At 30.9% G+C, this 24,673-nt stretch overlaps 1 protein-coding gene across 1 annotated transcript; it reads left to right on the top strand.

Annotated features, from left to right (window-relative positions):
- The first annotated feature begins 317 nt into the window (after positions 1-317).
- Positions 318-23,952, top strand: LOC119677692 (dynein beta chain, ciliary). The gene is given in 30 exon segments (XM_038089145.1): positions 318-1,029; positions 3,835-3,987; positions 4,062-4,273; positions 4,335-4,576; positions 4,637-4,919; positions 5,673-5,938; positions 6,003-6,454; positions 6,539-8,109; positions 8,617-8,889; positions 10,014-10,043; positions 10,143-12,131; positions 12,192-12,904; positions 12,964-13,316; positions 13,376-14,199; positions 14,255-14,616; positions 14,686-14,842; positions 16,169-17,518; positions 17,588-17,757; positions 17,815-18,118; positions 18,181-18,374; positions 18,434-18,638; positions 18,703-18,867; positions 18,925-19,065; positions 19,124-19,294; positions 19,344-19,660; positions 19,724-20,138; positions 20,208-21,209; positions 21,283-21,431; positions 22,662-22,794; positions 23,138-23,952. Coding segments are annotated over 30 exon segments (13,470 nt in total). The 3' UTR covers positions 23,300-23,952.
- Positions 23,953-24,673: the final 721 nt, after the last annotated feature.

Genomic DNA, 24,673 nt, shown 5'->3' on the forward strand with positions numbered 1-24,673 from the left:
GAAATCTTTACGTGACAAACAGTTAAGTATCTAAGCTACATTTCCGTTATTGATCAAATATTTTTTTATTAATAAAACTTAAAATTATAATATAAGTAATATATTCAAAACAACAGATAAGCGAATATAATATTTTGCAAGCTAAATTTTCTTTCAGTTCACTTTTTCTTTTCGCTCTCTATAATACCGAGTCAGTCACTCCTAACGTTTATTATATAATTAAATAAAGTGAGTTTAGCAAAAATATTTATGAATCCAAATAAAAGATTTAATTAAAAATAATATTTATTATTATTAATTTAAATATATCTCAAGTAATGGAGTCATCGACAAATGAAGAAGCTGTCGCCGTTGGTCGAGACCCACGCCTTGATTTAATGGGTTCTTATGTAATAAAATCACTAAAATTGAAACCAGAAAAATGGACACGTCTAATATCTGTCGAGGAACACAAAGGCATAATAAAAGAGTTTTTAGATCGTTCCACACCAGTAGTGCTAGTTATTATTTTAACACAAAGTGCTCAGCTAGTTCCTTCATCTACATTCCCACTTTCGCAATTAAAAAGTAAAGGTGTTTATTTTATAAAAAAACATCCACAATCCATACCGCGCATATGTCCAAACAATATTATTATTTTTGGAGATTTAGCTACTACCACTATTGATCAACTTTCAACTTTAGTTGAGGAAGTTCTAGTACCATTGCTTTCGAATGAACAAAATTATGTAACTTGGCCATTCATGGTATCTCAAGATGTTCAGAAACATGTACATAGTTTGAAGAGCACTGTACACCAGGTAAAAGGTCAAGTGAGTGGAGAAACTATTTTAGCAATGCCTGTTGGGGTTGGTAAAATTATGAAAGTGGCTAATAATTTATTTGAAACCAATCAGTGTGTAATTGATTTATACTTAAAAAGTGCAATTGAAGGAGTAGTCATTAAATGGGCAACTCAAGTGCATGATGTCATCAAAGAAAGCTCTGTAGAAGCATTCAATAATGGACAAAATCCAACTCCAAAAATAGGTATGTAATAAATATTTATGCTAAATAATTATATGAGGAGAAGTTTTAGGAATAAATATAAAATAATAATAATAGAAATAGGAATAGGAATAAACTATTAAAAATAACACCTACCTAAACTAATATATATGAAATATTTGAAACAAAATATTGATTATGAAAGTTCGTGATTACTCGTATTATTTAATTTTGTATGAAAATTTAACTTAATGAAGAACTATTTATGCACATAAGTGTTTAAACAGATTACTATTTTTATTTAAAAAAAAAGTTCAATAGAAAACAGTTGCAGGTCGATTCATTAAAAACATCCAGTTCTAAAGAGCATTCAAATCTACAAATTTTTTACTGCTATTACTCAAACTTCTGTAGTTCTACAGGTTTTTTAATGCATATATAAAAGTAAAAACTATATTTTTTCTGTCTAAAAAATTATTTTTCTTTCTGTTACAATCTACTTAAAAGGACTTGTAAGAATTTTCCACCTTACCTTACCTTAGTTCTTAAAGCCGTCATTAACAATTTAATTTTTGTAATGAACTCATAGACTTAAGTATGCAAATTTCCAAATCTTATTCTGAAATACGATAGCAGTTCTATTTGATATTGTATGAACAATTTGTATATTTTATTTTGTCTTGAATGTTTATAGTATAATTACATATTATGTACAAAGAAATTACAATCAGCAATGGGTAAGATAATGCGAAATGCACTGACCTATGAAATAAGTTCAAATCTTAAAACGGATTTTTTTTCAATAATAGAAAATTATTTTTATTATTTTTATTTGCATATCTTTGTCTATTGTTTTATTGGTTTAATCAGATTTTAACTACTCAGGTCAAAATGATCTTACTCGACGCATTCACGTAAACGAAAGTAAAAGCACGTATGTTCATTTGGATAGAAGACTAATTTGGTGCAAACATCTTGAGGATAAGCAAAGTCAAATAAAGCTAAATACACAAAAATTGAACATAATTGGTTATTGAACATAAACTCCAAGTTACGGGAAACTACAAAGTGCTGCTCTACATATAATACTTTACTTAAGCTGATTCGAAACTATGACGCTGAGCTATAGGACAATGCATGATCATTCAAACTTAAAGTTAATTCAACGTATTCAATCCAAAATAGTTCGTTAACTTACTGGAGTTCCGTGGTATATAAGAAACGATACAATTCATGAAGTCATAAAGATCTAAAAACACCACTTATCAAAGATGAACTCATTAAAATCAAATGCAAATACAAGCAAAAACTTGAAATTCTTCCGAATCACCTGGCAAAGAATCTACCCGACCTTCTTCAAGATCACGCTTCAACTTAAATTATTATCATTTAACTCCAACTATGATTGTCAGTTAATTTTGATTGCTTTAGTTATTTAAGATTTGAAGACTTATTGTAAATCTTCTTATAAAAGAGATTCAATAACTCAATATATATATTAACCAGTGTGTAGTTAGAGCATAACTACACAGGCGAAATGAAGAGATTGCATGTGATAGGTGTGAGGCGTCATTTCAAAAGATCAGCCATTAAATTGCACATCGCTTCCCATTATGGTACCGTGTGAACCAAATTATTCTTTATTATATCCGTCCAAGCATTTCTTTCATACGCGCCTTCATTATAAATGCTTACATCAACATTTTTAGATCTATATTTACAACCGTAACAGGCTTTTTTCTGAATGCCTTTTCTTGAACATATTCTTTCTATTATTTTTCAAAGATGATCTTTGTTTTAAGCAGGGTATCAAATCGGAATTTTTTCCGTTCCGGTTTTCGTTCCGCTTCAAATATTGGTTTTTTCGGTTCGGTTTCGTGTCAATATTTTTTAAGTATTTGTATGCTGTTTTTTTTCCCCATAATTAAAATACATATTCATTCTTTTAGAATAACAAAATTTCTGCTTCTATAAATAACGATATATTTTTGAACTTCTTGTTCAAATTTTTTTTTATTCCGGTTCCGGTTTTCTTTTCAACAAAAATAACGGTTTTTTTCGGTTTTCGGTTCGGTTCGGTTCCAATTCAATGTCCTAGTTTTAAATGATATTAATGCTTATAATTAATATATATACGTATGTAATACCTGTATGTACTTATTAAAAACTTAAATAGAGCAAATGTGGAATAAAACTTCTAAATGGTTTTAACATGCAAACAAAAAAAAATGAAAGAATAGTTCTCCAACAATTTATAGACAACCAAACATACAAAAATAAAATTTCAATTTACAATATGAATTAATTTTGTGCCTAAGTATTTTTATCCATCAAACTCATGAATGTTGGAAAATAAAAGTCAGTATAAAACTTATAGGCAAAAATAGTTGTCTTATGTGTCATCTATCCTCCTTTTCCATTTTTACAAAGTCATATAGCGGCAAGTAATTGTTTTATGTTAGTAATTACATTAATTCTGTATATACTTTGAATAGCAAACAAATAATTATATATTAAATATGTGGAACAATGAAGAAATTTAAAGTTAATGAATTTAATATGGTCAAGCAAATCTATGATAAATGGATTAAGGACGATTTTTGGTACAGAGAAATAAAATCAACATTTATAAAAAAATTTAAATAATTATTATCGGCATTAATTATAATCCAATATATTCAGATTTCTATATACTTATTGTTTACCATATAATTAAAGATTAAATGATTGGTGTGCCGAAAATTATACCATAAATCTAAACAAATTAAATGTTTTATTTAAAAATTTAATGCAAATTATTGTGTCATTTCAGCAAAAAATAATTTTAATTTATTTTATAATATTTAGAAATAACCTTCTGGAATGATCGACTTAAGAATCTTTTGTTTGTCTATAACCAATTACGAAATGAACGCATCCGGGCAATGGCTCTTATACTCGAAAGTACTTACAGTGCGTACCATCCATGTTTTCAAACGTTGTTCAAAAATGTTATTACAGGTAAATTAGTGCAATTAAAAATTAAAATAGAACTTCATTTTGCTTAAGTTTCAATCATTTCATTTAAATTAAAGCATTGGCAGAAGCTAAGGACATAACATTGTATTTAAATCCTATTTGACGAACATTGCAAAATTTGGAGGAAACTGACTTTGCTGAATGCAAGCCCATATTACTTTCTCTTATGCACGTTGTGTGTATAATGTGGGGACGGTCACAATATTACTGCAATTCCTCGAAAATAACATGTCTACTTAAACAAATTTGCAATTTAATTATTAATCAGGTATGCAAATTTAATTACAATTAATTAATTAAATAATGCCTGCACTTATATCACTTATTAGGCTAAACGATATTTGGATCCATCATCAATATTTCGAACAGATATTGAAGAAGCAATGCAACGATTAACTCTATCGATGCATACACTAAAATTTTTTCGAGAGTTATTTGATCATTTTAAAGAAAATTTAGGAAAATATTTTGAAGAACCGCACGTACGTCTACCCATATTTTGGACTTTTCATCCGAATTCCGTGTTTAGTCGTTTGAATAATTTTTTGGAACGTTTAACAACGATTCAATGGTTTTTTAAAATAATATGAAAAAATTATAGTCCTGAAATATAATTTCGAAAATTTTACAGGTTCTTTTTAACAGTGATTGAATTTTTAAAATTAGAAAAAGTTGAAATTGGTGGACTACGAGGTCGACAACTTAGTGTTCGCATATCATCTGTTTACATTGAGTTCAATCAATTCTTTACTAGCTTCGCATCAAAAACTTATGACGTTCTTGACCCGGACGATCATGAATTCAATGCTGATTTTAAAAATTTTCAAACGTGCATACAGGAACTGGATATAAAGTTAGCTGGAATATTATGTCAATCTTTTGATGACTGCCATAATTTAGAAAGCATTTTTAAGGTAAGTAGTAGTACATGCTTTTAAGATATAACGATAAAAAGACTCGTAAGAAAGTAAAATTTTTATTAAACTTAAAAAAAGAAGACAAAGTTATTTTACATAAAACACATTTTATATGTATATAAAAATCATTGAGTGACTGTTTGCTTATCATATGTTAGTTCGTAATGAACCAAAAATATATAACCAACTCTAATGAATCTTTACCCAGAGTTTAAATAAATAGATTAGTATAGAATAGAATAGATTTGGATAAATAGATTAATTTGACTGAACATGAGTGCTTTCGATCACATCTATTTTGATTTAACGTTAATGTCCCTTAAATGTCGAATTTAAAAATGTCGTTCCACTTTTTATAACATATACATAGACACAGAATGGTTAATAGTTCGCCATTTGAAGAATAATGGAATTGAATAGAAGATTATATGTTAAGTCCGCTAAATTATAAGTTATGAGTATTAGTGAAATAATATTTCACTAGTAGATATCCTACATTAATTAGAGAATTGTTGGTTCCTCGCATGCAAAACATGTTTAGAAGTGTTCCCCAAAAACTCTATACCATAGAAATACTGTACACTCTTTCGTAATATAATACATTTCTTGATAAAAGTCCTATTGTATTTTTACCGTAAAAAGAACTTTATGTTGGCTTTTAGTGCAGTGAGATTTATTTGAATACTATGTATTATAATTATGTGGCTATACAATTTAGAAAATAATCTTTCTGTTTGTCTAAATATTTAGCTTATTAGCATTGTTGGCAGTGTGCTACAACGACCTATAATTAGAGATGAATTCACTCAAAGATATGCAGAAATTCTAAACATGCTGGAAGAAGAAATTACCAGCTGTGAAAATATTTTTGAAAATCAGTCACAGATAAGCCCCGAACAGAATTTTCTCTACCCGGACTTTTATTGCCCACCTACCGTAGCTTACATTCGATGGTGCACCCAGTTGGAATTACGCGTAGTAAACCAAATGAAATACTTTGAGACGCTTCAACACAGGTGAGATTTTATTATCAAATATATAGTATAAGTATTTCTTATGATTTTAATATATTTCTGTTAGTATTACAAATATAAAAAAAGCTGCAGAAATAATGTATCGTTGTCACAGTCTCGTGCGAAAGCTCAAGGCTGCCAAATCGGATGTGTTTGAAACCTGGAGTACAAAATTGGCAGCACAAATCGAAAAAGGATTGAAGCAATCGCTTATTGTGCGTCATGCCAATAAAAAAACACTTATTCTCAATTTCAGCTCTGAACTATTTTGTATATTAAGAGAAGTTTATTACTTAAAACAAATGGAAATTGAAGGAATTTCAGAAATTGCCCTCAATTTTGCTTTACATAATGATATATATCGAAAGTATACCCTAAACTTGGAAAAGACCATTGACTGGTATAATTCTATACAGGAAAACAGTTCATTAGTTGAGTTAAAACTGATTGAACCAGAAATTGAGATAATAGATGGCTTAATTGAAATCGGAATAAGTGAATTATGTTGGGAATCGAATGGTGAGTATAGCACTATGCTTACTATACTACGAGTATACCCGTATACAAATAAACATATAAATAAAATTTTTGATTTATTGATAGATATTATGACCTATTTGGAAAAGTTAGGAGAGCCTATTGCAGCACTACAAAATCGCATGGATCGTACACAAGGAAATCTACAACGCATTATAAAAATAATGTCCGCTTGGCAAAAGCAACCACTTTTCGAACGTAAGGATTCGAAGAAAGACACTGTACTTTCAATTGATGAACGTCATGATCGGACTTCCAAGCGTTATGCTGATATTAAAGCTGCATCCGAAGAAATACACTGTCTTTTGCAAGAAAATATGTTGCAATTTCATATGGAAGATAAGCAAAGTGATCCTATGTGGTTAAATTATATAGATTTTGTGGATAATATCATTTATGAATATGTACTCAAAACAGTTGGTGTGAGTATTGCGTATATAGCAGAAAATATGGATCCAGAAAATTACTATGCGCCTTTGTTTGAAGCACGATTGGAACTAGTTGAACCAAGTATAATATTTGTTCCTTCTTTAAATCCAGATGATCCTTTAGGGTTCAGTAATATATTGAAAGAATTAATGACAGATATTTTGAAAATGGCTACTCTCGTAAAAAGAATTAAAACTAGCGAGAAGACTGACTATAGAGAAATGGTAAAAACCAATCAAGATATTTTTAATATGCGGCGTGAAATATTAAATGGAGTTGAAAAGGTAATGGAAGAAGCTTCCTCATTTTGTAGACAATTTGAACGCTACTCTTACCTTTGGATTTATGATCGCAAAGAATGTATGGAATACTTTTTAGAATATGGAAGAATTTTAGATGCAGATGAAATTGAATTAATATCTATAAAAGATTCAAATGCTCCCAAAGAATGCGCCCCAACTATTGATGCATTTCGGGAGCAAATCGATAATTATGAAGCTTTATTTAATGAAATTGAAGATATCACATCTTTTCAAATATTTAGCTCTTGGTTTCAAGTCGATGTTCGTCCTTTTAGGCAAGCCTTGCTGAATATAGCTTGCAAGTGGGGAAATATGTTTAAGGAACACCTAGTTACAACAGTAACAACGAAATTAGTGGACTTAAGTAATTTCATACGAAAAGCTGATGAAAGTTTATTACAAACTGTTAAGGAGGGAGACTATGATGGTTTAGTTAATATAATGGCAATTTTAATGCAAGTAAAAGAAAGAGCTGCTATCACAGATGAAATGTTTGAACCAATGCAAGATATAATTCAACTTTTAAAATATTTTGATATGGATATTCCGGAAGAAGTGAATGTTTTATTACAAGAGTTGCCAGAACAGTGGATAAATACGAAGAAAATTGCCACAAATGTAAAACAACAGGTGTCGCCATTACAAGCAACTGAAGTTGTTAGTATTAGAAACAAAGTAAGCGTCTTTGAAGCACATATCCTAGAATTTCGTGACGTATTCAAATATTGTAACTTCTTCCGTTATATCTGCCCGGAACCTTATATATTACTAGACAAATTTAACTTTGACATAACAATTATTGAAAATGAAATGCATAGTATACAAAAATCAGGAAGTTTATTTGAAGTTAGTACTCCAGAATTTAAAATTCTTAAACAGTGCAGAAAAGAGCTTAAACTCTTGAAGGTAATTATTTTTATCTCTTTAGCATTACAATATGTTTCCTAAAGAAATTATTTCCTAATTTACGTAACTTTAATGGCGCTTTCTTTTTTTTTTAATTTTTTTTTTGTTTATTTACTGCATCTATTTTTTCAGTACTCGATTTTTGTGTTGTTGTAATGCACTAAAATAAATGTCAATAAATATACAAGGGTATTTTATCCCAACTTCTCAAATCAGAAAGAATCCATTTACCACTAAACTCCTTAACAGTTTCATTAGGCCAAAAATTACTAAGCTCTTCTAATTCCTCAAAACAAAACTCTTCTAAGCAGTTAACTTTTTTTTTGTGATTTAATAAGTACTTGACCATTTCTTCAATACCTTTACCTGGCATCATCTTCAGACGCCAGTAGTATAGTCCAGCGTACTTATCTATCACACATATTAATACACCTATAAAATATTAATTATTATTATTATTATCGTATTATTAACCAATTTCTATTACATTTTTATTTAAACTGAAAGCATTTATGGGATTACGTTTTTATTGTCCAAACTTGTATTGAAGACTGGAAGACCACACCATGGCGAAAAGTTGATGTTGAAAATATGGATATTGAATGCAAAAAATTTGCGAAAGATATACGCTTACTTGACAAGGAAATGCGAGCCTGGGATATATTTACAAATTTGGAGTCCACAGTTAAAAATATGTTAACATCTCTTAGAGCTGTTGGTGAATTACAAAATCCGGCTATACGTGAACGTCATTGGAATCAATTAATGAACTCTACTAAGGTAAAGTATACCTATAATAAAGGAATATATGAAATTGTACAGTGTAAATTCTTTTTAAATATTCTAAATTAATTCTTAGAAATTTTTTTCAATAACATGTAGAGGCACACAAATATACATCATATATATTAATCCGCTGTAAAAAGCTTTAAAGCTTATTCTTTTTAATATATCTACTATAATATTTCTAAATTTTTTATATTAAAAATACTATATATAAATAATAAAGGTTTGTAATCACTCAAAGTTTTCATTCTATAATTGTATATATTTATTAAGAATGAGTATAAGTCGCTTATTTTATAAGTAAATGTAAAGGCGTAATAAATATAGCTTAAATATACATATAATTCAGTTTTCAATATTATTTTTTATATCGAATTTGAACATCCGTGATTTAATTTACAAAACATTAGTTATTCGAAGGAATTAAGCTAAAAGCAAATCATTTCCAATCCATAAGACACTCACTTGAATACACAAAAACCATTTTGACAGCGAATTATAATGTAGAATCCTTTCTTCTACTTATACATTATCTATTATATGCATAAAATTAAAAGCTTATTTAATAGGTAACATACAATGAGTATTGGTATATTGTGTTTCTTTTTCCGCAATTGTTTTATGCCACGCATAAACATTTATTGTTCAAATATTTGAATAGATTCTGAATAGCAAGTAAATTATTGAACTTCTAATGTATGTACGCGTGCATACTCCTAAAAATGAGCTTATAAAATATCTGCAGTTAATAAAAAAGGACAAATAAATTGATTTATATAGCATAGGAGCCATACTCAAAATACATAGGCTATCTTAGGTGAAAACTTAATAAAACCAATGAAAACTTTTTAGTCTTTATATTAGAGAGACTCTACGTGTACAATAGATCAAGCTGGTCGCAGTGCATAAATGCTTTAACCTAACCCATAAACTATTAGATAGACTATATTTCTATTGATCGCTATTGACCAGCTCCAAATAATAAATTACCACTTTAATATGAAAAAATTTGCTATTCTAATTAAATAAAATGAGCGGCTTATACGATGAAATCATACTTACAAATCGAAAGCACAGTTTTCATAACGAAATGTAAATACAAGAAAATATCTTTACAGAGTTTAGCAGCATTGCCTAAGGAGATGACAGTAAGTTTAGTTAATTCTGCAATAAAGATGTGTATAGTATTTCATTAATAATTTGTTTTATTACGCGAATATCATTTAATATTATTTTGTTTCCATTAGGTTAAATTTATTATGGACCATGAAACAACACTGGCTGAACTACTTGGATTAAATTTGCATGAATGTGAGGAAGAAGTTAAAAATATTGTTGACAAAGCCGTTAAAGAAATGTCAATGGAGAAAATATTACGTGATCTCAATACTACGTGGTCAACTATGGAATTTGATCATGAAGTTCATCAACGTACCGGCTGTACACTTTTGCGTGCTTCAGAAGAACTTATAGAGACTCTTGAAGATAATCAAGTGTGTCTTCAAAATCTAATTACATCAAAGTACATTGCCCATTTTCTTGAAGAGGTGTCAGTATGGCAAAATAAGTTAATGGTTGCAGATCAAGTAATTACAGTATGGTTTGAGGTACAACGAACTTGGACACACTTAGAAAGTATATTTATGAGTTCCGAAGATATTCGTAAACAATTACCATTGGATTCTGATCGTTTTGATCACGTTGATGCTGAGTTTCGGATATTAATGAATGAAATGTCTGTTTCCTCGAATGTAGTGGCATCAACGAATAGAAAAGACCTCATAAAACGTTTAGAAATGCTACAGAAAGATCTCACATTGTGCGAAAAAGCCTTAGCAGAATATTTGGAAACGAAACGTTTATCTTTTCCCAGATTTTATTTTGTCTCATCTGCTGACTTACTTGATATTCTTAGTAATGGAATACAGCCAGATATGGTTACTAAACACCTCACAAAACTTTTTGATTCCATTGCTCGCTTAAAATTTAACACTCAGGAGCAAAATAAAATCGAATCTGCTTCTGGTATGTATGCTAAAGATGGAGAGTATGTGGAGTTTAATTCTTTAACTAGTATAAAAGGACCAGTAGAAGTTTGGTTAAATCGTGTTCAAGCTGCCATGCGTGTTACTTTACGTTCTTATGTAGCTGAAGCAGTAGTTGCTTATGAAGAAAAGCAACGAGAACAATGGTTGCTAGATTATCCTGCTCAGGTTTCACTGTGTGGTTCACAAATATGGTGGTCTACAGAGGTAAATATTGCCTTCAGTCGTCTAGAAGAAGGATACGATAATGCAATTAAAGACTTTTATAAAAAACAAATATCACAATTGAGCTTACTTATAACTTTACTTATTGGCGAATTAACGAAAGGAGATCGTCAAAAGATTATGACCATTTGTACTATAGATGTCCATTCCAGAGATGTAGTTGCAAAAATGATACAAGCAAAGTTGGATTCAGGCCAGGCGTTCATGTGGCAATCACAACTGCGCCATCGCTTTGATGATGTAGAGAAAGATTGTTATGCCAACATTTGCGATGCAGAATTTCTATACAGTCATGAGTATTTGGGTAATACTCCCCGCTTAGTTATAACTCCACTAACTGATAGATGCTACATAACTTTAACTCAGAGTTTACATTTAGTAATGGGTGGTGGTCCAGCAGGACCAGCTGGAACTGGTAAAACTGAAACCACTAAAGATTTAGGTCGAGCACTTGGTATAATGGTTTATGTATTTAACTGCTCTGAACAAATGGACTACCAGTCCTGTGGAAATATCTATAAGGGATTAGCACAAACAGGAGCCTGGGGTTGTTTCGATGAATTCAATCGTATCACGGTGGAGGTATTATCGGTTGTCGCTGTTCAAGTAAAATCTGTTCAGGATGCAATTCGAGATAAGAAGGAGAAATTTAATTTCATGGGCGAAATTATTAGCTGCGTTCCAACAGTTGGTATTTTTATTACTATGAATCCGGGATATGCTGGTCGCACGGAGTTACCAGAAAATTTAAAAGCACTTTTTAGACCATGTGCTATGGTAGTACCAGATTTTGAATTAATTTGTGAAATTATGCTTGTAGCAGAAGGCTTCCAAGATGCAAGGGCGTTGGCGCGAAAATTTATCACACTATACACTCTTTGCAAAGAGTTACTTTCAAAACAAGATCATTATGATTGGGGGTTAAGGGCCATTAAATCTGTGTTGGTAGTTGCTGGTTCATTAAAGGTAAATGAAATACAATATTTAAGCCACAACTTTATTTTATTAGAATATATTTTATAAAAGCGTGGTGATCCAGGTCGTCCTGAAGAGGAAGTACTTATGCGCGCATTAAGAGATTTTAATATTCCAAAAATTGTTACTGATGACATGCTCGTATTTATGGGATTAATAAGTGATATCTTTCCCGCATTGGATGTACCACGTAAACGTGATCAAGATTTCGAACGAACTGTTAAACAAGCCGCATCAGATCTTTTACTCCAACCAGAAGATAATTTCATTTTGAAAGTAGTGCAATTAGAGGAACTACTAGAAGTACGCCATTCTGTTTTCATTGTTGGTAATGCTGGCACTGGAAAGACACAAGTTTGGAAAACACTTCTACGAACTTATCAAAATATAAAGCGAAAACCAATTTTTAATGATTTAAATCCAAAAGCAGTAACTAATGATGAATTATTTGGCATTATAAATCCAGCCACACGTGAATGGAAAGATGGTCTTTTTTCAGTCATTATGAGAGATCAAGCGAACATTCTTGGTGATCAACCGAAATGGATCATTTTGGATGGCGATATTGATCCGATGTGGATTGAAAGTTTAAATACTGTAATGGATGACAATAAAGTTTTAACTTTAGCCAGTAACGAACGCATTGCTTTGACACCATCAATGCGTTTACTATTTGAAATTTCAAATTTGAGAACAGCTACTCCAGCAACTGTATCGAGAGCAGGAATTTTATACATTAACCCACAGGATTTAGGCTGGAATCCGTGAGTAGTTGTTTATATGAATTATTGTGCATAAATTATTATATAATTAATTGTTTCAGTTGTGTATCGAGTTGGGTTGAAACACGGAAAATTCCATCTGAAAAATCAAATTTGGTTATTCTTTTCGACAAATATATTCCAGCCTCATTAGAGACTATAAGGACAAGGTTTAAGAAGATTACGCCAGTAGCAGAAATGGCACATATTCAAATGCTCTGTTATTTACTGGAATGCTTTTTTACTCCAGCGAATACACCAACAGATTGCCCTAAGGAATGGCATGAATTGTATTTTGTTTTTGCTTGCATATGGGCATTTGGATCAACAATGTTTCAGGATCAAGCAATTGATTATAGAATCGAATTCAGTAAATGGTGGGTTAACGAATTTAAAACAGTAAAGTTTCCTCCGGGTGAGTTTAAATTTGATCTTTTTATGTATGGTATGTAAAAATTAATAAATTTCTTATAGGTGGCACTGTTTTTGATTACTTCCTTGATAATGAAACAAAACAATTTTGTCCTTGGGTTGAAAAAATACCAAAAACAGAATTTGATTGTGATCTGCCATTACAATCTGCGATTGTTCATACCTCAGAATCTATACGTCTCCGATTTTTCCTTGATCTCTTAATGGAAAAAAAGCATCCTGTAATGCTTGTTGGTAGTGCGGGAAGTGGAAAAACTGTACTTATAAATGAAAAACTACATTCACTTCCTGAAAGTTATGCGTTAACAACTATACCATTAAATTTTTATACTACCTCCGAAATGTTACAAAAAATATTTGAAAAATCCCTAGAGAAAAAAGCTGGTCGAAATTACGGCCCACCGGGCAATAAAACGTTAATTTATTTTATTGATGACTTAAATATGCCAGAAGTAGACGAATATGGTACTGTTCAACCACATACATTAATACGACAACATTTGGACTATGGTCACTGGTATGATCGCAACAAATTATCTTTGAAGGACATACATAACTGTCAATATCTTGCCTGCATGAACCCAACATCTGGTAGTTTCACCATTAATCCAAGACTTCAGCGACATTTTTGTGTTTTCGCCGTCAGTTTTCCGGGCGCTGAGTCTATAACATCCATATATTCCACAATTCTCTCACAACATTTTAATATTGCGGAACAAAAATTTAATATCATTGTGACACGGATGACACCGAATATTGTTGCTGCAACTTTGTCTCTGCACAACAAAGCATTGCAAATTTTTCTTCCGACTGCTATTAAATCCCATTACATATTTAATTTGAGAGATATCAGTAATGTCTTTCAAGTAAGTAAAATACTAAACTCATCGAATTACTATTTTAGCAATATTTCGTTTACAGGGATTATTATTCAGCTCATCTGAATGTTTGACTTGCTCATCTGATTTCATACGATTGTGGCAGCACGAAACTCAGCGTGTGTATGGTGACAAGTTAATTGATGAAAAAGATATAGATATATTTACAAAAATCCAACATGATATTATAAAAAAATCTTTTGAAGAAATAGACGAATCCGTTATATTTGACAAACCAAACATATATTGTCATTTCGCTGGAGGAATTGGTGAACCTAAGTATATGCCTGTAAAGGGCTGGACTGAGCTTCACAAACTCCTTCAAGAGGCAATGGCATCATATAACGATCTCGTCGCTGCTATAAATTTAGTTTTGTTCGAAGATGCAATGATGCATATTTGCAGGTGATTATTAAGATATAATATTTATAATTGTAGATAATTAATAGTTTTTTTTTCTTTAAACTATTATAGAATAAACAGAATACTAGAATCACCCAGGGGTAGCGCTCTTCTAGTTGGTGTTGGTGGCAGTGGTAAACAGTCTTTAGCCCGTCTTGCTGCTTTCATATCGAGCTTAGAAGTAGTACAAATACAACTTAAGAAAGGATATGGAGTTAATGACTTAAAGGTTATTTTCAAATATTTAAGTTACATGTTTTGTAAATATAGTCACACTTTAATTTCGTTACTCAGTTTTGTTGTAGCGATTTTTGTTACTGCGATACACTACGGTTTTACAATTTCTCTATTTCTCTAAGTTTTTCCATATATTTTTTATAGACTCTATTTAATTCTTTATTCAAACTTTATTTTTTTTGATCTGCCGAAACACAACTTTATATTACAAGTGCACTTATAATAATGTTCTTCGAGAATTTTCTTTAAAAAAAACAGGTATTCTCTCATCTTTGTAGGAACAGTTCGCGTAGAGTTGCCGCATTATGTTATTCCGGTTATTCATGATTCGTATATATTATATATATATTATTTAACATTATGCGGTTATTCATGATTCGTATATATATCATATTATGTAACATTATGCTATTCCGGTTATTCATGTTTCGTATATATAGCATATTATGTAACAATATAGCTACTGAAAACTAAATTGAAACATAGATTTTATTTGCTCTCTTCTTTCAATCAATTAACCTAAACATAACTTCAACTGTGGTACCGATGTACCATAGTACAGGTTTTGTTTGCAAATCATTACTGAGTTCTTTCTGTGCTGATATTTTTTTATTAAAAGATTCAAAGACTCAACGATATGTAGGCATCTGTATATAATCTGGCCACCTTCCACTAAAAGGAAATCCAATATTATCATGCCCCGCAGAGATATCAGTCTTATGGTCAGTTTAATCATAGGTCACTTAAAACCATGCTAAAAGATTAAAACTACCTTTTAATCATACCAGTCGCAGCTATGGGGAAGACAATGAAAGTACCTTTCATCTAGTCTGTCTTTGTCCAGCTCATGCACGGCGGAGACTCAAAACATTAGAAGCCCTCTTTCTTGAGGATCTTTGTCACTTACAAAACCTCTAAATAAGCAGCATACTAAGCTTGACCAAAGATTCTAAGTGGTTTTAAACTTGAAGTTTCCTCCATATACGGTAACACAATGCGCCAATAGGCTTAAGTGGATCCTCTAGGGATCGCCGGTATATCCGAATCTAACCTAATCTGTGTTGATATAAATATCTTATGTATTAGAACGCATTACTCTACAATAAATCCCCCTTTTTAAGTCTTAATTGTATTTTTAGTTTATTTTGGAAAAAAAATATAGGCAATAGTTTATTCATGCTACGATTAAAGATAAAATAGTTTTATACATCCAAAAGAAATATTAAATGGAAATCAAATGCGATTATAATTTCTTAATAAAATACATAATGACATATTGTACATATTATTAAAAAAAACTATTTTAATTATTTTTTAGAATGAATTTATTGGACTTTATCTTAAGGCAGGTTTGAAAAATGTTGGAATTATGTTTCTTATGACAGATGCTCAAATACCAAATGAAGATTTTCTTGTTTTAATAAACGATATGCTAGCTACAGGAGAAATACCCGATTTATTTCCTGATGATGAAATTGAGAATATAATAGCTGGAGTTCGAAACGAAGTCAAAGGTGCTGGTATTGCGGACACCCGTGACAATTGCTGGAAATTCTTTATAGAACGTGTACGCAAGCAACTGAAAGTAGTTCTTTGCTTTTCACCTGTTGGGTCAACACTTCGCATTCGTTCACGAAAGTTTCCCGCTATAATAAATGGCACATCAATCAGTTGGTTTCATGAATGGCCACAGGAGGCACTTATATCAGTTGCTTTGAACTTTTTGCTTGAAGACAAAATATTAACAGAGGGTCAAAGTGATTCAGTGGCGAAGTTTATGGCATATGTGCACAATTCAGTGAATTCCATATCAAAAGTGTACCTCCAAAATGAAAGACGCTATAACTACACTACACCGAAAAGTTATCTTGAACAAATAAGTCTCTACTTGAAGTTACTTCATCAAAAACATGAAGATTTACAAAGTAAGATAGTACGTTTGGAGAATGGTCTTGAGAAGTTACGTTCCACGGCAGTTCAAGTCTCTAATTTAAAAGTTAAATTAGCTGTTCAAGAAATCGAGCTACGAGAGAAAAATGAAGCTGCGGATGCATTAATTGAAATCGTTGGAGTTGAAACGGAAAAGGTACAAAAGGAAAAGGCTGTAGCAGACGAAGAAGAAATGAAAGTTGCATTGATAGCAGATGAAGTAACCAAAAAACAAAAAGACTGCGAAGAAGATCTTTTAAAGGCAGAACCAGCGCTCCTTGCAGCACAAGAAGCTTTAAATACTTTAAATAAAGCAAATTTAACAGAATTAAAATCATTTGGATCACCACCAGGAGCCGTAACAAATGTAACGGCAGCTGTTATGGTCTTGCTAGCACCTGGGGGAAAGTTGCCAAAAGACCGTTCATGGAAAGCGGCAAAAATCGCAATGGCTAAAGTAGACACTTTCTTGGACTCCCTCATAAATTATGATAAGGAAAATATACACCATGAAATTATTAAAGCAATTCAGCCATATTTAAAGGATCCAGAATTTGAACCCGAGTTCGTTAGATCTAAATCAGGTGCTGCTGCTGGTTTATGTGCTTGGGTTATTAATATTATTAAATTTTATGAAGTCTATTGTGATGTAGAACCAAAACGAAAAGCTCTAGCTGCCGCGAATGCAGAATTAGCAGCAGCACAAGATAATTTAGCTGGCATAAAACGTAAAGTCGCTGTAAGTATTTTATAAAATCTTTTTAGTTGAATTTTAGATGCATTTTATGTACATGTTTTATCATTAAAGGATTTGGAGGAACGACTTAAAAACCTAACGGATGATTATGAAAAAGCTAAAAACGATAAGCTTCGTTGTCAACAAGAAGCGGATGCAACTCAAGCAACAATTGGGTTAGCTAATCGTTTGGTTAACGGTTTAGCTAGTGAAAACGTACGTTGGGCTGAATCTGTTAATAAGTAAGTTTTTATATTAATTTTAATAAGAATAATAAAAATATAAGTTGTGTTTATTAGTTTTGTGAAACAGGGCATTACATTACCAGGTGATATATTACTTATAACAGCGTTTATTTCATATGTGGGTTGCTTTACAAAGCAATTTCGTTTTGATCTGCTACAAAAAATGTGGACACCTTTCCTAAAAGCCATTGATCCACCTTTACCCATAACTGAGAACTTAGATACGCTAAACTTGCTAACAGATGATACAACAATCGCTGTATGGACCAATGAAGGCCTACCTAGCGATCGGATGTCCATCGAGAATGCTACTATATTATCAAATTCAGATCGTTGGCCGCTTATGATAGATCCACAGGTTTGTATTTGAAATAAATTGGTAATAACAATTTATTATTGCAATGATTATTTTACCCGCAGTTACAAGGTGTGAAGTGGATAAAGCAAAAATACGGAGACGAGTTAAAGGTAATAAGAATGGGACAACGTAGTTACTTGGATGTAATTGAGAAAGCAATAAGTGGAGGCTTCATTGTCTTAATTGAAAATATTGATGAACATATTGATCCAGTATTGGACTCGCTTTTAGGAAGAAATTTAATAAAAAAAGGAAAGTACGTATTTATTGTATTTCAAGTAATACCATTTAATTTTAAATATTCACTCCCGACAGAGCTATTAAAATCGGAGACAAAGAGGTTGAATATAATACTAATTTCCGACTTATTCTACATACGAAATTAGCAAACCCACATTATAAACCGGAAACTCAAGCACAAACTACAATAATTAATTTTACCGTAACTCGGGATGGGTTAGAAGATCAATTATTAGCTGAAGTTGTGAAAGCTGAGAGACCAGATCTAGAAGATCTAAAAGTGAGCATTAGAAATAGATTTAAAAAATAATTTTTCAAATACTTATAAATACTTCAAACCTTAGGCTGAACTAACAAAACAGCAAAATGATTTTAAAATAATGTTAAAACAATTGGAAGATGATTTGTTGTCACGTCTTTCATCTGCTGGAGAAAACATTCTGGGTGATACTGCACTAGTTGAGAATTTGGAGACAACTAAGTGTACAGCATCTGAAATTGAAGAAAAAGTTATATAAATATTATTTTAAAAATATAAGAATCACAATTTAAATTATATTTAACAGGTCAGTGAAGCAAAAATAACTTCGAAAGAAATAGACAAAGCACGAGAATATTACAGACCAGCTGCTGCAAGGGCCAGTCTATTATATTTTATACTTAACGAATTAAATGCTATAAATCCGATATACCAATTTTCGTTAAAGGTATGTAATCAGAATAAAATTCACATTTATAAACATTTTAAAAGTTTTTATTTTTAAGGCTTTCAGCGTTGTATTTCAAAATGCTATATTTAAAGCGGAACCCGGGGAAAACCTAAATATTCGTGTCGCTAATTTAATTGACTGTATAACATATTCAGTATTCCAGTACACCTCAAGAGGTCTATTTGAATGTGATAAACTAATATTTGCATCACAAATGACATTTCAGGTTAATGAAAGAATAACTAAAGAATATAATATTAACTATTATTTTTCAGATACTTCTCAGTAGTGAAGAAATTACCTTAACGGAGCTAGATTTTTTGTTACGTTTCCCCATAAAACCACATGTGACAAGTCCCGTTGATTTCATATCAAATAATTCATGGGGTGGAATATGTAGCTTAGCATGTAAAGATGAATTCCGAAATTTAGATCGAGACATAGAAACTTCCTCTAAAAGATGGAAAAATTTAGTTGAGTCGGAAGCACCTGAAAATGAAAAATTCCCTCAAGAATGGAAAAATAAAACAGCCCTACAACGTTTATGTATGATAAGGGCTTTAAGACCAGATCGCATGACTTATGCATTAGCGTAAATATTAACAGCGAAAATATTAAAACAGTAATTATTTTATATTATATATTTTTTACCTAGAAATTTTATTGAAGAAAAACTGGGCTCTAAATATATTGAAAATCGTGCTTTGGAATTTGCAAAATCATTTGAAGAAGCAAGCCCAACTACTCCAATATTTTTTATTCTCTCACCTGGTGTAAATCCACTAAAAGATGTAGAATCTCTAGGCAGACAATTAGGTTTTTCAATAGATGAAGGAAATTTCCACAATGTGTCATTGGGACAAGGCCAGGAAATAATTGCAGAATCTGCTATGGATGTTGCTGCTAAAAACGGTCATTGGGTTGTCTTACAAAATATACATTTAGTACGAAAATGGCTACCAACATTAGAAAAGAAACTGGAGTTTTATTCTGAATCATCACATGCCAATTACCGAATGTTTTTAAGTGCGGAACCAGCATCATCACCTGCAAACCATTCCATTCCACAAGTTAATAGCTTCTACATAACATTAATAAATTTTTATTTTTTATATTCCTTTTTTAACATATTCATCTAGGGTATACTGGAATCTTCAATTAAAATAACAAATGAACCACCAACTGGTATGTTAGCCAATCTACACAAAGCACTTGATAATTTTACGCAGGAAACGCTTGAAATGTCTGGAAAAGAAGCAGAATTCAAAGCTATACTCTTCTCACTTTGCTATTTCCATGCTGTTGTTGCGGAAAGACGAAAATTTGGACCGCAAGGCTGGAACAAAGTTTATCCTTTTAATGTAGGAGATCTAAACATTAGTGTTTCAGTTTTATATAACTATCTTGAAGCAAATTCGAAAGTACCATGGGAAGACTTGCGGTATTTATTTGGTGAAATAATGTACGGAGGTCACATAACTGATGAATGGGATAGACGACTATGTATTAATTATTTAGAAGAATATATGCAACCAGATTTGGTTGATGGAGAGCTATTTTTAGCACCTAGTTTTCCAGCACCCCCTAATACTGATTACGCCGGATATCATGGTTATATTGATGAAAATATGCCAGCAGAATCTCCATATCTCTATGGGTTACATCCAAATGCTGAAATAGGCTTTTTGACTATGCGCGCTGAGCACATTTTTCGTACCGTATTTGAAATGCAGCCACGTGATGCTGGGGCTAGTGGCGGTGCTACAGTAACCCGCGAAGATAAAGTAAAACAAATTGTTGATGAAATAATTGAAAAGTTACCCGAAGAATTCAATATGATTGAAATAATGAATAAAGTAGAAGAGCGTACACCATATGTGATTGTAGCGTTTCAGGAATGTGAACGTATGAACTATCTTACATCTGAAATGAAACGTAGTTTGAAAGAATTAGATTTGGGTTTAAAGGGTGAATTAACTATTACTTCTGACATGGAATTGTTAGAGAATTCTTTGTTTTTGGATCAAGTTCCGCAAATTTGGACAAATCGAGCTTACCCTTCCTTGCTGGGCTTAAATTCATGGTTTATTGATTTATGTGCACGAATACGTGAACTTGAAACCTGGTCTACCGATTTTGTGGTAAATATATTTTAAATATTATTTTGAATATTAAAATTTGTTGAAATCTAAATTCTTTTAAAATCTCTAAAAGCTTCCATCATGTGTATGGCTGGCTGGATTTTTCAACCCGCAATCCTTACTAACAGCAATTATGCAAAGTACGGCGCGTAGAAATGAATTGCCCTTAGATAAGATGTGTCTTCAGTGTGATGTTACTAAAAAGCAAAAAGAAGAATTTACGTAAGTAGTTATAATTTTATGCATTAATTATTTAATTATTATATATAATTTGAGAAAATCTACAAACGATTAGCAGGAACTTTGAAATAATTTATTCTATAATTTTTCAATTAACTTATTAATGTGATATAATTTCATTGCCTCCTCTGTATTATAGAAAAGGTACTCATTTCTTTTGTAATTGTATTTACAAAAAATTGAATTTTTTACAACATGAAATTATCTTTCCAAAAATATTTTAAAAATGCTTTACTTCTGCGGTCACAAACGCAGTTTTTATTATTCTAGTTAACGTATTATCTGGTTTATTACAAATAGTTCAAAAGTTACAGCAGATTCTTAGTAACCAAATTCTTCTGGTAATGTTAAAAACCACAATGTATAGTCTTGACTTACACCCAGTCCGATCAACATAACCACTTTGACTATTACTTGCTTGTGCCTTTCTATATTACTTCCTTCTACTTCCTAGAAATACTATTGACATTGATGCAGACAAGAAGTGCTTGTATGTTTAAATGTTTAAAATATATATAAGCCTACCATATAACCCGCTTTGCCGGTAATTTTCCACGCATTCCTGCAGTTCTCGTTAAATTTCTTTATGTGGTCAATGAAACTAAAATAATATCGTACGGAACTTGTACGTAATAATGTGACTACTATCTAAATCTTAAAAGTCTCTAATTTATTCCAAAATATTGGTGCTAGTTGATCTCTTATCTCACAATCGTTATTCTATCTGAAATGGTATGATATTTACTAGACTTTTGCCGAAAAATGTCTGTAATAATTAAAGTAAGTAAAAATACTTACTAATTGCAGTAACTGTTTCTAGATTGTTGCTAGTCTATGATCTTCTGAAGCACTTATGAAAAGCTGATAAAGATTTTGTGTTCTTAATTGTTTCTAGCCTAGGATCACTATAATTCCCATGGGAACTTGGGAATTAGGCTTTCTATGTTTATTTTACACCAGGCTAATCTTCAAAAAAATGAAGCATTAGCCTCATCTTCAATAAGTAGATGAGCCTTATTCTTATTGAAAATGTATGAATAATTACTTTATTCCGATTATTTGTATTTTTTCATACTGAGGAATTTATTGTTTTATCAGATAATCAAAAAAAGCTTTAAACATTATATAATACAGGACCTATATTAATATCAGTTATAAAACCAGTAAGCTTCAGTTCTAATAATTTTCTAATCTTTTAATTGAAATAAATAGAAGTGTACCTCGTGATGGTGCGTATATTCACGGTGTATTTATGGAGGGTGCAAGATGGGACTTACAACAAGGAATTATAATGGATTCTCGTCTAAAAGAACTTTATCCACCAATGCCGGTTATAAATATACGAGTAAGTTGAAATCGACTGTATTAACAGATAATATACACACATAGATACATATGTACATAATACTATTAGAAATTAAACACAACCGTGGTTCGACCATAATTAGAAAATTAAATAAAGTAATTAAATGCACTGATTTTATCAATTTTTTTTAAGAGGATCTGAAAGTAGGATCTGAAAAAGTTAAAAACTAAGAAGTTAAAAAATCCTATTATAATAAATAAAACATTCACAAACATTAATATACAACAAATAAATAAAAATAACTTACTTTTAGCTATAATACTCTTATATAATATATATTACCATTTAATTCTAAACGTGTACTTGTTTATTTCTTTTTCAGGCGGTCACGAAAGATAAACAAGACCTACGAAATATATATGAATGCCCTCTGTATAAAACTCGAACTCGTGGACCCACTTATGTTTGGACTTTTAATTTGAAAACAAAAGACAAACCTGGAAAATGGACTTTAGCTGGAGTTGCATTATTGTTACAAATATGAAGGACTATTGTCAACAGAAATTATATTAATAACAGTAGTATAGTGTGTTATATAAAAGTCATACCCATATTATTGTAGGAATTATGTTTGGCCAATTGGTATAGCCTATTAATGATATTGTTTAATTAGTAAACAGTTAAATACGTTGACCCACTTGTATTAGAAAATTTAATTTGAAAATTAAAAATCAGTATAAAAACTGGCACTTGTTTGAAGTAGGAATAAGTATTGCTAAAAATATGAAGAAGTATTGCCATTAGTCATTTTATTAATAATTGTAGAACAATAACCATAAATTGTTTTGGAAAGATTAGTATAGTTAGTAGTGATAGTATTTTATTAGTAAATATGTAGTAGATCCGATAATGTCTTAAAATATAATTTGTAAACAGAGGACAAGTCTGGGATATTGACTTTGAATGGAGCAGCAATTTATATGCAAATACAAAAGATAGAAATTGAAATAATATTAATAATACCTGTAGACATTATGTCTACAGGATATAATATATTGTATATTCTACAGGAATATGATCTAGGATTGTAGTAAATAGTACAACACGTGGTTTCACTTTTATCTGAATATTAAGTTTAAAAACAAAGGACCAATCTGAAAAAAAAATTTGACCTTTGACTTGAGTTGCATTATTCCTACAAATATGAAGAAATATGAAAAGAAATTGTTAAAGAAATGGTAGTATAATAGTATATAGTAGTATATATAGTAGTATATAGTAGTATAGTAGTATATATTACTAATAGAAATAATATTAGTAGCAGTAGTATAGTATATAGGACTTATACCAATAATAGTTACCATATATTACATCCATTAGTATAGTATATTATTTAGAGTAACATTTTGGAATCAGAGAATCAAACTTTACTTGGACATTTAATTTAAAAGCAAATGGCAAATTTCGAAAATGGTCTTTAACTGGAACAGCATTATTGCATTATTGCTGACGTTATGAAAAATGTACTCAATTCCACAAGACACCGCACCAAAAATTATAGAAAATATATAAATTTTATCAAAATATTTTTAATTAATTGTTATTATGACTAATTTACAATAACTTTTTTGATTATTACCGGGCTTATATCGTTTATATAACAATTGCCGTAATTTTTTCTTTCAGAGTAGCAAAAATATACTCGCAATTTACGAAAGAATCCATGTGAAGCAACATCAATGCTCTTAAAATCTTCAGAGTTATGTTTTATTCACAAATAATTTTACGTCTTAAGTTTCAGTGCAGCTAAATTCAAAAATTAAAATACATTCATAAAAATTAATTAATTTAAATTAAAGAAAACAAAAAGAACTAAGAGACTAAGGTAAGCACTTTTATCTTATATACAGAAATCAGT

Source organism: Teleopsis dalmanni, chromosome 2, assembly GCF_002237135.1.
Source record: "Teleopsis dalmanni isolate 2A chromosome 2, ASM223713v2, whole genome shotgun sequence".
NCBI classification, from domain to species: domain Eukaryota; kingdom Metazoa; phylum Arthropoda; class Insecta; order Diptera; family Diopsidae; genus Teleopsis; species Teleopsis dalmanni.